The sequence below is a fragment of the Epinephelus lanceolatus genome, chromosome 16 (genome assembly GCF_041903045.1).
Source record: "Epinephelus lanceolatus isolate andai-2023 chromosome 16, ASM4190304v1, whole genome shotgun sequence".
In the NCBI taxonomy this organism is placed as follows: domain Eukaryota; kingdom Metazoa; phylum Chordata; class Actinopteri; order Perciformes; family Serranidae; genus Epinephelus; species Epinephelus lanceolatus.
The window spans coordinates 43,066,754-43,080,248 of record NC_135749.1 but is presented as its reverse complement, the minus strand read 5'-3'; the positions used below and the strand labels follow the sequence as shown (position 1 = coordinate 43,080,248).

Sequence of the window (13,495 nt, the reverse complement as noted above, 5' to 3'; positions counted from 1 at the left end):
ATGCATCACAGATCATGGCGCTCCCTGAGATTGTGCTTTCTAAACATCGTAATTTCCCAAAACTGAATAAATACCACACATAGCAACACAAAACTGCTTTGCTAGCTCAATCATCTTGTAACTAAGATATCTGCTGGAAAAAATAATTTTTTCATGGACTGTTCATTGAGTTGCGGAGTTAATACATCCGCTGACTTGACAGTCATTTAAACTGGTAGCAGCTTATACTTGTACTTATAGCTTATACTTTGTAGACATCGTGATTTCCCAAAACTGAATTAATACCACGCAGTCCAGCAACCTTTCCGGGGGAAACCCTGTGATATTGACACGTTAAATAATTTTCATACATACAAAGCTGCCTAGTATAATTTAGATCTGCCCTGTAAAAGTGTGTGTATAGCGCACTGAATGAGTGTTAGGTGTGAAGAGGACCTTACAAGTGAGCGCATTGTGTTTTCTTATGACAAGCGGTAATAACATCTTCGCACCAAACACTCATTCAGTGCGCTGTACACACACTTTTACAGGGCAGATCTAAATTATATTAGCCTAAATATTTAAGATGATTACTTATGTATGCAATGATTTATTGATATTAAATATATATAGATAATATAAACATACAGTCCAACAATTCCTTTGATCAATGGATATTTTTTTGCTTAACAATTTAATGCAGAACAGCAAGATGGCATGATGCAATTTAATTTCTATCATGATCAAGATCATGCTGAAAGCTGAATTAATAGTAGTGTAAATATATCTATGAAACGTATACAAGTTTACAAGGGTCATTGTTGACTGCGGCTTGTTAGCTATGGCCTCCAGGCTTATTACACACTGATGTCAATAGATACTCCATATCATATCAGTTAATCTTAACTGTGCATAATTTATTAATTTCACGAGCAGATTCAATATTCAACAACCATATTGTATGGGTTAGAATCAAACCAAGACAGTATGTATGAAAATTATTTAACGTGTCAATGTCACAGGGTTTCCTCCGGAAAAGTTGCTGGACTATTATTTAGTTTTGGGAAATCACAATGTCTACAAAGTATAAGCTCAAGCTGAGTGTATCGGCAATCCAACTACAAAAATGCCAGTTGAGGGAATCCGAAGCCATTTTTAACTCATGTTGGTGTGCAAACACGAGGTCCTCCATGGTACACTTTGAACACTTTATTGACTTACAAAAACGTTAAAAACACCTACAAAAAGCCGAGTGTAAAAAAGACTTAAAACGAGCTTGTGCAAAAGGACAAAAATACTACGATTATAACGAAAACCCATTCACTCGACACACACACAGACATGGTTGAAAAACTGTGTGGCCTCCCCTGATTCTCATTCCATAACACTGATCAACTGTGACTCCCCTATCTAACCTAGATGTGACTGATCACCACCTACGCCCACAGCTGTGCAAGTAACCCGTAGCAACCCTAGTGCCTCCTAACACTGACACGGCACCTGCTACCAGTTTAAATGACTGTCAAGTCAGCGGACGTATTAACTCCGTATCCTCAATGAACAGTCCATGAAAAAATTATTTTTTCCAGCAGATATCTTAGTTACAAGATGATTGAGCTAGCAAAGCAGTTTTGTGTTGCTATGTGTGGTATTTATTCAGTTTTGGGAAATTACGATGTTTAGAAAGCACAATCTCAGGGAGCGCCATGATCTGTGATGCATCCATATATCAAATGTTCACACCGCCCCCTACTGTATTAGATGGGTAGCACCATGGTCAGCTGAAGAAGAGCGGCTCCTGACGTCACTCTCCTGTGCCGCTCAGATTGCCAAATCATTTTCGAATTATGGTCACTATTTTGCAGGGCAGACCACGAAAATGAAATAGCAATGTCTTCTTTGTTTTCTTTTTGATTATGGCATAAAATGTGCAGTCTTGAAGAAGAAAATGCAAATGCAATAGGATGATTAATTATTCATTTTATTTATGAGTGAAATAATGCAGCCACATTCTTAAAATGAAAAAGCATTTCTGTAAATGCATTTTAATTTTCAAATTTTACATTTCAAATTGAATTTTGGTATCTGTTTGCTGGGGCATATTTTGAAAATTAAATCTCAAATGACTTTTTCTTTTTCATTTTAATTAAGTAAAAGAATGAGCAGTCTTGAAGAAGAAAATTAAAATGCAAATAGAATGACTGATGATTAATTTTATTTATGAGTCAAATAATGCAGCCACATTCTTAAAATGAAAAAGCATTTCTGTAAATGCATTTTAATTTTCAAATTTTACATTTCATATTGAATTTTAGTATCTATTTGCTGGGGCATATTTTGAAAATTAAATCTCAAATGACTTTTTCTTTTTCATTTTAATTAAGTAAAAGAATGAGCAGTCTTTATTTATGAGTCAAATAATGCAGCCACAATCTTAAAATGAAAAAGCATTTCTGCAAATACATTTTAATTTAAATATTAGTCATGATTCGCTTCCATATATTCCTTCTCATCTTATCTGAGTTCTGTTGTATGTTTTTGCTCCATAGATTTAATTGCAAACTACAACTGTTTAGTAAGTTAAAGAGGCGTTGCTGCTAACGACAGCTTGAAGTGGCGATGAGGTCTTAAGGTTTTTTTGGAAGGTCTTAAAAATTCTTAAAAAGGTATTGAAACCTGCTTGATTCCTGCATATACCCTGCACACATATGATTATTGTCGCACATGTATACTATCAGATATTAATATATTATTATTAATTATAATATTATTACTTTCATTAATGTTGTTGTAAGCTACTGTCATTACCGTCTGTCCTGCATCTCTGTCTGTCTGTCTCTCTCTCTCTCTCTCTCTCTCTCTCTCTCTCTCTCTCTCTCTCTCTCTCTCTCTCTCTGTCTGTCTCATTGTGTCATGCGGATTACTGTTAATTTATTATGTGGATCTGTTCTGTACAACATCTATTGCACGTCTGTCCGTCCTGGAAGAGGGATCCCTCTTCAGTTGCTCTTCCTGAGGTTTCTACCGTTTTTTTTTCCCCCGTTAAAAGGGTTTTTTTTTTTTTGGAGTTTTTCCTTATCCGCTGTGAGGGTCCAAAGGACAGAGGGATGTCGTATGCTGTAAAGCCCTGTGAGGCAAATTGTGATTTGTGATATTGGGCTTTATAAATAAAATTGATTGATTGATTGATTGATTGAAAGTGCAGTGTATAGAATTTTGACCCAGTTAATAAATGAGTTCCCAAAGCCAAATTTTCGTAATATGGAAAAGAGACATGACCAGTTAACTTTGTCAAAAGCTTTTTCTGCATCTATTGTGGCTATGATGGTTTGTGCTTGATGTTGTGATGAATAATCCATTAAATTGAGAAGTCTATGTGTGTTATTGAATGTCTTTGGGTGGATTATGGATGGGATGATTTTTTTGTGTTCGGTGAGCAAGTGCTTTAGTGATGATTTTGATACCTACATTGAGGAGAGAGATGGGACGGTAACTAGCTGGCTGTGTTGGGTATTTGTTGGATTTAAGGAGAAGAGAAATTGTGGCTGTGTTCATGTTTGGTGGAATTCTTGAATTTTGTTTTTTTACAGTTAGTCAAGGATTTAAGAGCGGAGTTAAAATTGGTCAGAAGTGTTTATAGAACTCAGCAGGGAAGCCATTGGGTCCTGGTGATTTATTATTAGGCATGAGTTTGAGGGCACCAGAGAGTTCTTAAACTGTTATTTGTGAGTCAATTGTGTCAATTTGTTCCTTGCTGAGTTGTGGTAGATTAATACTGTTAAGAATTGAGTCATTGTCCCCCAGTCTGCATGTCGAAGTATCCTTGAGTAAGATACTGAACCCCAAATTGTTCCCGATGGCTGTTCCATCGGTTTGTGAGTGTGTTAAAAATTGAGTAGCAGGTGGCACCTTGTATGGGAGCCTTGGCCACCAGTGTATGAATGTGTGTGTCAGTGGGTGAATGTGACTCATAGTAGGGCTGGGCAATATGGACAAAAATTCTTATCTCGGTATTTTCAGGCTGAATGGCGATACACAATATATATCCTGGTATTTTCTACTAAGTGGGCTACATGTTCAGTTGCAAGCTGATCCATGGCTAAAGTCACCTGTTATTTTTGCTGCATGCGTTTTTCCACAGCATGGCAGGTAAAAGAAGTTTACCTGTTGGAGGTGAGCTGTTTGCAAAGGTGCAGTAAGAGCCTGTTGTCTACAGCTCTTCATCAACATCTCACTGTGGCTGTTTCTGCTTTTACTCTATTAATATTATTACTAATATATATCTCCATATTATTACACTTGTCTCAATCGAAGAAAAGTCTCTAACAAAGTTTAGCTAATTCGGTGATAAATATATTTTAATTCCTATAGAGTCTTAACAGTAAAAGTTCCGTGTTATTTTGTTATGTATAAACTTTTATGGTGAAGCACCAAAATGAGGAGATGTTGAGATTTCGAGCAGCAACCTCACACAACTTCTAATACGGCGGATAGGGAACATAAACAGTAAAATAAAGCAGATATCTAAAGTACAGGATGCAGGAGAGAAACTTAACTCCAAACCACAGAGATTCAGTTAGAAGCTACAAAACTACTGAGAGCTGAACACACAACGAGTTTTAAAAATGTCTTTCTCTCTGGTCTCCGGAAGTCAAAGATGAGAGAGTCTGACATCACACATGGCTTGTTTGAGGGTGAGAAGCGAGGTGGTCAGGGGTTGGTTGTGGTCGGCTGCAGCCCGGCTGAAAGCATTCAAACCCTATGTTCTTCTGTTACCAAAATTCTTTATTTTTCTTATTATTGGGTGTGAATGCTGAAAGCATTCAAACCTGATGTTCTTCTGTTACCAAAATTCTTTATTTTTCTTATTGGGTGTGCATGCTGAAAGCATTCAAACCCTATGTTCTTCTGTTACCAAAATTCTTTACTTTTCTTATTGGGTGTGTATGCTGGAAGCATTCAAACCCTATGTTCTTCTGTTACCAAAATTCTTTATTGGGTGTGAATGCTGGAAGCATTCAAACCCTATGTTCTTCTGTTACCAAAATTCTTTATTTTTCTTATTGGGTGTGAATGCTGAAAGCATTCAAACCCTATGTTCTTCTGTTACCAAAATTCTTTACTGGGTGTGAATGCTGGAAGCATTCAAACCCTATGTTCTTCTGTTACCAAAATTCTTTATTTTTCTTATTATTATTGGGTGTGAATGCTGAAAGTATTCAAACAAAAAAAGGGAGGGGAATCTGATGGGAGTAAATTAACTCATCCAATTTGCATACTGTGGCGTCACTAGGTGGCGGCCATATTGGATTTAATAAATCTCAGTAAAACAGCATTTTGAACATATTTACACAGTAGATTTCTTTTGTTTTGTGCTGTTTTTGTCATCTCGTCCTCAAAATAAAGGAAGAGGAATCTGATGGGAGTAAATTAACTCATGTAATTTGCATATTGTGGCGTCACTAAGTGGCGGCCATATTGGATTTCATAAATCTCAGTAAAACATTCAAATATTCAAATCATTCAAACTTTATTTTATTAAAGGCAGCTATTCAGTGTGGCGTCAGCTTTTCAACAAACTTTCAAACATTCAAATCATTCAAACTTTATTGTATTCAAGGCAGCATTGCAGCGTGGCTTCAGCTTGCAGCATTCACACCCGCAATTTCTTCAGAAATTGCTTCTCTAGTTAATTCTGTACTTCTTCTGTTGGAATATTTAAATAGATGTTTTTCGAGTCGTTTGATTTTTTTTTTTATTCCAGTTGAGCTTCTTCTTGTTGTTCTTTTTTTTTTTTTGGAAACAGAGAGTGAAATGATGATTACTCTGAGGACTGCTTTACCTGTTTCCCATAGAACGGATGGAGATGACTTTGGGGATCATTTATTCAAGGAAGGATGCCCACTCGTTTTTGATGAGACTGTCAAATTCTGGATCTCTAAGGAGGGATGTATTTAAGCGCCATCTGGTTTTGGGTTTATGTGAATTGGTTGTATTCCATGTGAATGTTACTGGGGCATGATCACTGATAATAATGGGGTTGATATTTGAGTTTGAGATGTGAGATATAATTGAATTGCTGGTGAGGAAGAAGTCAGTGCGTGAATATGAGTGGTGAACTGGTGAGAAAAAGCATTTGCAGGGGGGTGGAGGAGTGTTTACAAGAGCCGGGGGTTATGTCCTTGTCAAAGTATAACTGTCCATCTATTAGGGCTGCCACTAACGATTATTTTCATTGTCGACTAATCTGTCGATTATTTCTTCAATTAGTCGACTAATCATTTAATCGAAAAATGTGTTAAAATGTTGAAAAATGTTGGTCTGTCTCGCCCAAACCCCAAAATTACGTCATCTAATGTCTTGTTTCATACTCACGCCAAAGGGTTTTAGTTCACCGTCACGGGAGAGTGTGTAAAGCTGCCAATATCTGAACGTAAGAAGCTGCAGTAAGAGTATTTTGGGGTACTTTTATAGTACTTTTCTATGAAAAATGACTCAAACTGATTAGTCGACTACTAAAATAGTCACCGATTATTTTAATAGTCGATTAGTCATCGATTAGTCGACTAATCGTTGCAGCCCTACCATCTATGTGAAGTTTGTCTATGGTGATGACTGCTTTTTGTTCTTGTTGCATCATTTGTTTTCGGATGGTGTAAAGTTGTTTGCGGCGCTGTATTATTTCTTCAGGGTAGTGATCATTGAGTCCATAGTCCGTTCTTATCAGCTGCCTGCCCTGACATTGTACCAGTTGTTTTGGTTTGTAATTTTCAAATTTGGCATCAATTGGATGTAGGGCTGGGTGATATGACCAAAATCTCATATCCCGATATAAGTCATTTCATATCCCGATAACGATATCTATCCAGATATAGCACATTTTAATCCAATGAATAAAAAGTTGTTGCTGTCTCGCTGCTTCTCTGTTCTTTCTCAGGGCTGTGGGGCTGAGCCCTCAGTGTGTGCAGCACAGCAGAGACAGACAGCGGTGGAGCTGACGACAACTAAACTCGTTATGTTACTGTAAGTGCTGTAAAAGCTTTGCGAATTAAAAAGCCAAGAAGAGTAATTTATCAGTGTGATCCATGCAAAAGATGGACAGACTCCAAATGATGAAAAATATTGCCGTAAAAAGTGTAATTTGCGTCACAACAATATAAATGATAGAGCAAAATATGAAACGATAGACATTTTTCTCTCGTCACATGACATATATCGTCATATCGCACAGCTCTAAGGATGGGGATGGTTGTTGGTGGTGTTACGGTGAACGTAGTTTGAGTTGTTGGGTCATGAAGTCATTAAATTACTTTCCCCAATTTGTCTGCAGGTTGTTCTGGAATGCAAGTGAAAACTATAGTGTCCCTCATGCTGCCTGCTTGTAAGTCCAGAATTGTTTCTCTCATGGCTTTGTGTACAACAGTGAGCAGAGGTGAGCTGGGTGGTGAGTGTGTTGACTGTGTGTTGTAGTGACTTGTTTTCCTGCATGAGTCTGCCAATCTGGTCCTGAGTGTATTCAAGGCTTTGGCAGAGTGCTTGGAATTCACGGTGCAGTATTTCTGTAAGTGTGATTCTGTTGTCAAGTCTGGAGAGTTTATGTTCAATGGAGATGAGTATGTTGCCTACCTCTGTACCTCTCTGGTGTACCTGAGTTGGACAGTGAAGCCAGTAGAATTCTTTTGTTGTTGGAAGTGGAGGTGGATTTGCCGGTTGGTGTTGCGTTGTCTGTGTCCGTTCGCTTGATATAATAAATCCAGTGAAAAGCAGAAAATGCAGATGAAGAAAAATTGGTAAAAAAAAGTTTTGTGTCTGGGGAGAAAAGTTTAAGGAAAAAAGTTTGTCTAGTGGGTAGTCTAGCAGCCAGGGACTGCCATCTTGAAGCTCACACTGTCTTGTGAGAGTTGCGTTCAAAGCAGCATCAGCACCCTCCCAATGCTACATTAATGTTACATTTTCAAACTGTAATTGGTCATCATTAGCTGTTACCTCAGCAGACTGATTGTTCATCTCATAAATCGTATTCTGACCCTGTATTACTTGGTATTGGACTGAAACCCTAATTTTCTTTGTATTGCCCACCCCAAGTGGAAATGTACGTCATAGGGAATTTATCAAGTCAGATTAAATTGGGAACAGATAATAAAAAAGGGAAACATCTAACTATAAGAAAATATACTTTTAAAATGGAAAATAACAAGTAATGGCTGGGTTCCCGCTGCATGTGAGGTAAATAAATAAAGGCCACAATTTGAGAGTCTATGATACTTATATGCTCCATTCATAGTGGTATCCTCCTCTGTAGGATATTTCTGAGGGAATTCTTGTCTTTATTTATTTTCATATATTGTTATCCATGTTGCTTGAGTTTATCTACCAAGAAATAGTTAAACGATTTATATGTCAAACTTTGTATTGCAAAGCAGTGAAGTGTGATGTAATGCTGCTTGCATCAATGCTGCTGCCACACAAGCAGCTGACCTTTGTTTTGGAGCAGGAGGACATTAGTCTCCCAAAGCCTCATCTGTAGCACATTGTGGTGCTTGTTTGATGAACCCAACTAAACATTTGCAAGCTGCAAGTACTTGGGACGACAAACTCAACTTTAGTATCTGCCTTGTTCTCTTCCAGGCACACAACCCCAGAGAAGTTCTTCATTGAGGCCTGCGATGAGGGGGCTGATGCTGTGCTGGCAATTGACAGGGTCTCAAATGAGATGACTCTCACAGGTAGTCTTTGACAGTGCAATGACTCTCACCACCTTTGAACCCCAGGCTGTTGAGCTTTGTTTTCACTCTCCACACGCATTAGCTAGGCATACCATAGATTTATACTCTCAGAATACATTAGAAAAAAGTACCTTACAGCCAGCAATCAATTGCCATACGCTGCACTATACATCCTATAGGAAAGCTTAATGAACAAGAAAGGTTAATACATTTTGAAACCGTCTGCATGTCCTCAGGTTTTCAACAAACAGTCAACATATGTTTTTATGGACAGAGGTGCGTCCAAATTCACACCTGTTCTTCTCTATGGATTTTCTCCGCAACCATTCATCATAGCAAGAAGCTATGAACCGGAACCATAGCTTTCCGACAAGACCAAGCACTTGTCGGTAGTCCAGTTTTTTCACAGTGAAAAAAATGATAAAGTTATACTAAAATAATGTATAACAAAGCTGTCATACAGCTTTGCACACACATTACTCTTGGATGGATTACTCACGAATGCAGGGTCACACAGAAATGCCACATATCACATGAAAGCGCAGGACCAGAGCTTTCCAATGATACCAACACATTATTGTGCTGTCATCCCATCATGCTATAAATACAGATCAATTGTCTACAAAATAAAAACCTGACAAATTTCTTTACAATCCATTATACAGATCTTGTTATCAGTCACTTCATATAGTGAGGAATAATATTATATATTTTTCTATTATCTTAGATGTAAATATTGCATGTTTCCTTCAAATAAAACACATTTTTTGACTTGTGAATGAGTCAAGGGAATTTCTTGCAATAATGAAAAAATACTGGCAATTATGTTCGCCTGGCACAAACCACATGTTTTGGACAACTGGGAAGTGACAGAATGTCCCAATATCATGGTTCTTATATTGCCAGATTCCAGAGAGTCTCCCCTCTTCATATATGGCAGAATATGTCTACTTCCAACTTGCTATGGTGAGATACATGTAAAAATGTAAGAATTTAGTAACACAGATTTTTTTTTTCATTGATATAAAAATTAATATAAAATACAGGCACATAGAAGCCTAGATTGTCCTGAATAATCGGTGGACTGTTAGAAGCTTGACAAATGCATATTGGAAAGCAGGTATAAAGAGGATGAACTTGAACAGTACAGTCGGAAAGAAAACGTCCGCATCAATAGGATTGAGGAAACTGATGAAGAGACGGAGGACCAACTTGTGGAGAAGGTGTGTCAACTCGCTGCAGCAGCAGGTACAACTGTTACCGAAAAGGACATCTCCACAGCACACCGTTTGGGAGGCACAAAAAAGCAAGGCAAGATCAGACCTACAATTGTCAGATTCGTGAGCAGGAGGAAAAAAGCGGAATTGATGAGGAATAAATCAACGCTGAGGGAAAAGGAAGAGCACAGGGGTATCTTCATCAGCGATGATCTCACACATCTGAGATATAGGCTCTTTTGGTATGCTAAGGAGAAATGCCAACACACATTTATCAGGGAAGGCAGAGTCATCTGTAAACTTGACGGCCGATATGTTACAATCCACACCCCTGATGACCTGTTCCAGATAGGATATGACTGTGTGGATTATAAAGACTTTGGCACTGACGTGTAGGACAGATACGGAGCACAGACAGAGGAAACCGCATCTTCACCCGGTGTTAGGAGGGCGCATCACACTGGGTTGCGGATTCTTACCCTGAACGTCTGTGGGATCCGAAGTAAGTTAGAGACTCCTGATTTTGTTGAGACTTGTAAAAGCTATGATATATTGTGCTTCAGTGAGACAAAAACTGATGATACTGACACAATGGAGTTGCTGGACAAGTTCAAAAGGATGGGTTTCCAAATATTCATTAGCAACAGACACAAGTACACAAACTGGCGCTCTGGTGGAGTGATAATTGCTGTGAGTAAAAAAAATTGTTGATAAATGTGTGTAAAAATTGATAAATAGTGACTTATGTGTATGTCTGAAAATAAATAAGCATTTGCTCAAATATGACAAAGATCTTGTAATCTTAGCTGTATATATTCCTCCATATAAAACTAGATATTCCAACGTAGGCATGTTTGATGAACTGGGGCAAATCATTCTTGATATTGGAACTGAAAGTAATTATTTATTAATATGTGGCGATATGAATGCCCACACCCAAGAAAGGGACGATTTTGTTGAAGCTGATGGTGATAACTGGAATCCAGATAAAACCTCAGGCGAAAATAAATGTCATGTGGGGATATTGGAAATGTTTAATATTCCACTAAAAAGGAAATCAACTGACGAACACAGAGACGTTGGTAATTATGGCAGTGCACTGCTAGAGTTGTGCAGAAATCTTACATTCTGTATATTAAACGGTAGATGTGGTGATGATAAGAATATTGGGAAGGCAACCACGGTTGAAGACAGTGTAATTGATTATATGATAGGTTCTCCATTTGTCTGGAGCAAGGCTAGTGGTTTCTGTGTTCATGAGTTTGATCTCTTGTTCTCTGATAAACATTGTATGGTGGAAGTGTTTTTGGATGTGAATTTTGATAGGGATTATTTACGAACAGAAGGCCAGAGTACAGACCAGTTAAATCCCTCAGTTGTAAACTTTGAAAATCAAGTGCTTATTGGCAAATGGGATAAAAACAAGGTAGATGTCATGAACTTTGGCAGAGAAAAGGCAGGGCTCAAATGCACGACTCAGACCGGTTAAACACAGTAAAACAAGGTTTATTCCAGGCAGCGGTATATACACAAGGAAGCTGTACAAACCAGGCAGAGGTATCCAAGACGTGAGGCAAAAAGGCAAGGTCAAAAAACAGGCAAGGATCAAACACACTATGACTATGACTATGACTGAGGAAAAACGCTGGAATGTGAGCAGAGAGCATCGATGAACTGGCAACGAGACAAGACACACGAGGGAATATATGCAGGGCTGATGGGGAGTGATTAGACACAGGTGTGGGAGACACAATCAGGGATCAGGTGCACACAGACGGGGAGGGGGCAGGGCAGACAGGAACCTGGAACAGAGACAGCGGTGAGTGATCACAAAATAAAACAGGAAGACAAGACATGAAACATGAGGGAGAAAATAAAATACTTAACAAACAGTGGAACATGACAGTACCCCCCCTTAAGGGCTGGCTCCTGAAGGCCCAGGCGCATCAGGGTGGGTGGCATGGAAGTCCCGAATGAGGGAGCGGTCCATGACGAATCTCGACGGGATCCAGGAACGCTCCTCAGGCCCATAGCCCTCCCAGTCGACGAGGTACTGGACCCCCCGGCCCCGATGGCGAGCAGACAGGAGCTTCCGGACGGTGAACACCAGGTCACCATCAATGAACCGGGCGGGCGGAGGGGGCCTGGTAGGAGGGACGAGCGGACTGGTTCTGACAGGCTTGACGTGACTGACATGAAACGTGGGGTGGACCCGCATTGACCTTGGAAGTTTTAGCTGGACTGTGACCGGATTGATGACCTTGGCGATGGGGAATGGGCCGACAAACCTGGGAGCGAGCTTCTTGGACTCCACCCGAAGTGGCAGGTTCCTGGTGGATAACCACACCCTCACCCTCCGTTTCTGTAGCGTGGAGCGGTCCGCGGCTGCCTTGTAGATGTCGGACTGCCGTTGGAGGTTCTGGCGGGCCCGCTCCCAGGTTCTCCTACAGCGTCTCACCAAGGTCAATGCGGAGGGTACCAAGGACTCCGAGTCTATGGTGGGGAAAAGAGAGGGTTGATGACCATGAACAATATGAAATGGAGATAAACCAGTGGAGGCAGATGGGAGAGTGTTGTGGGCAAATTCAACCCAAACCAGTTTCTGTGACCAGGTGTCAGGGTTCTGGGACGCGGTGATGCGAAGACCGGTTTCCAACTCCTGGTTGAGGCGCTCAGACTGCCCATTGGTCTGTGGATGGAACCCGGAAGAAAGGCTGACAGTGGCCCCAAGCAGGCTGCAGAACTCCTTCCAGAACCGCGAGATAAACTGAGGGCCACGGTCAGAAACAATGTCTTTGGGGAAACCATGAATCCGAAAAACATTAAACATCATGGCCTCAGCCGTTTCCTTAGCTGAGGGAAGTATGGGAAGAGCAATAAAATTTACCATCTTAGACAGCCTGTCAACTACCGTCAGAACCACAGTGTTACCGTTAGAGGGGGGTAGCCCCGTGACGAAGTCCATGGAGATGTGGAACCAGGGGTGTTGAGGAATGGGCAAGGGCCTGAGTTCTCCTGAGGGCTTCTGGTGAGAAACCTTATTACTGGCACACACAGAGCAAGCATTGACATAATCAGTAACATCTTGAGCCATTTTAGGCCACCAAAATGTTGTGTCACCACAAATAATGTCTTATTGATACCAGGGTGACAGACAGTCTTATTAGTGTGAGCCCAATGAATCACCTCCCCCCTGAGGGGCTGAACCACAAAAAGCTTGCCGTCAGGACACTCCGAGGGAATGGTGACAGCTTCGGCCGCCGCCTTAACTTTACCCTCCACCTCCCAAGAAAGCACAGCAACAAAACAAGTTTCAGGTAAGATGGTCTTGGGTTCAGGGTCAACATGGTCGTGAGAAAATATTCGAGACAGGGAATCAGGTTTAACATTCTTGGAACCTGGTCGGTAGGAGAGCGTGAAGTTAAAGCGGCTAAAAAAGATAGCCCATCTAGCCTGCCTCGCATTAAGCCTCTTAGCAGTTTTTAAATATTCAAGATTCTTGTGATCAGTCCAAACCTGAAATGGCTGGGAAGCTCCCTCCAGCCAATGTCTCCACTCCTCCAGGGCCACCTT

The 13,495-nt window shown here is 40.2% G+C and overlaps 1 protein-coding gene across 4 annotated transcripts in view; it reads left to right on the top strand.

Annotated features, from left to right (window-relative positions):
- sacm1la (SAC1 like phosphatidylinositide phosphatase a) overlaps positions 1 to 13,495 on the top strand; it is a 139,092-nt gene that overhangs the window by 28,198 nt on the left and 97,399 nt on the right. The window contains exons 2-4 of one of the 4 annotated variants that reach the window (XM_033637329.2): positions 6,917 to 7,002; positions 7,310 to 7,360; positions 8,608 to 8,705. The exons of 1 other annotated variant lie outside the window; for it this stretch is intronic. In XM_033637329.2, the coding sequence (XP_033493220.2) occupies positions 6,995 to 7,002; positions 7,310 to 7,360; positions 8,608 to 8,705 (157 nt within the window). In that variant the 5' untranslated portion in view covers positions 6,917 to 6,994. The remainder of the gene's footprint in view (positions 1 to 6,916; positions 7,003 to 7,309; positions 7,361 to 8,607; positions 8,706 to 13,495) is intronic. 2 more of the 4 variants (XM_078176122.1, XM_033637331.2) reach the window with 2 other exon arrangements.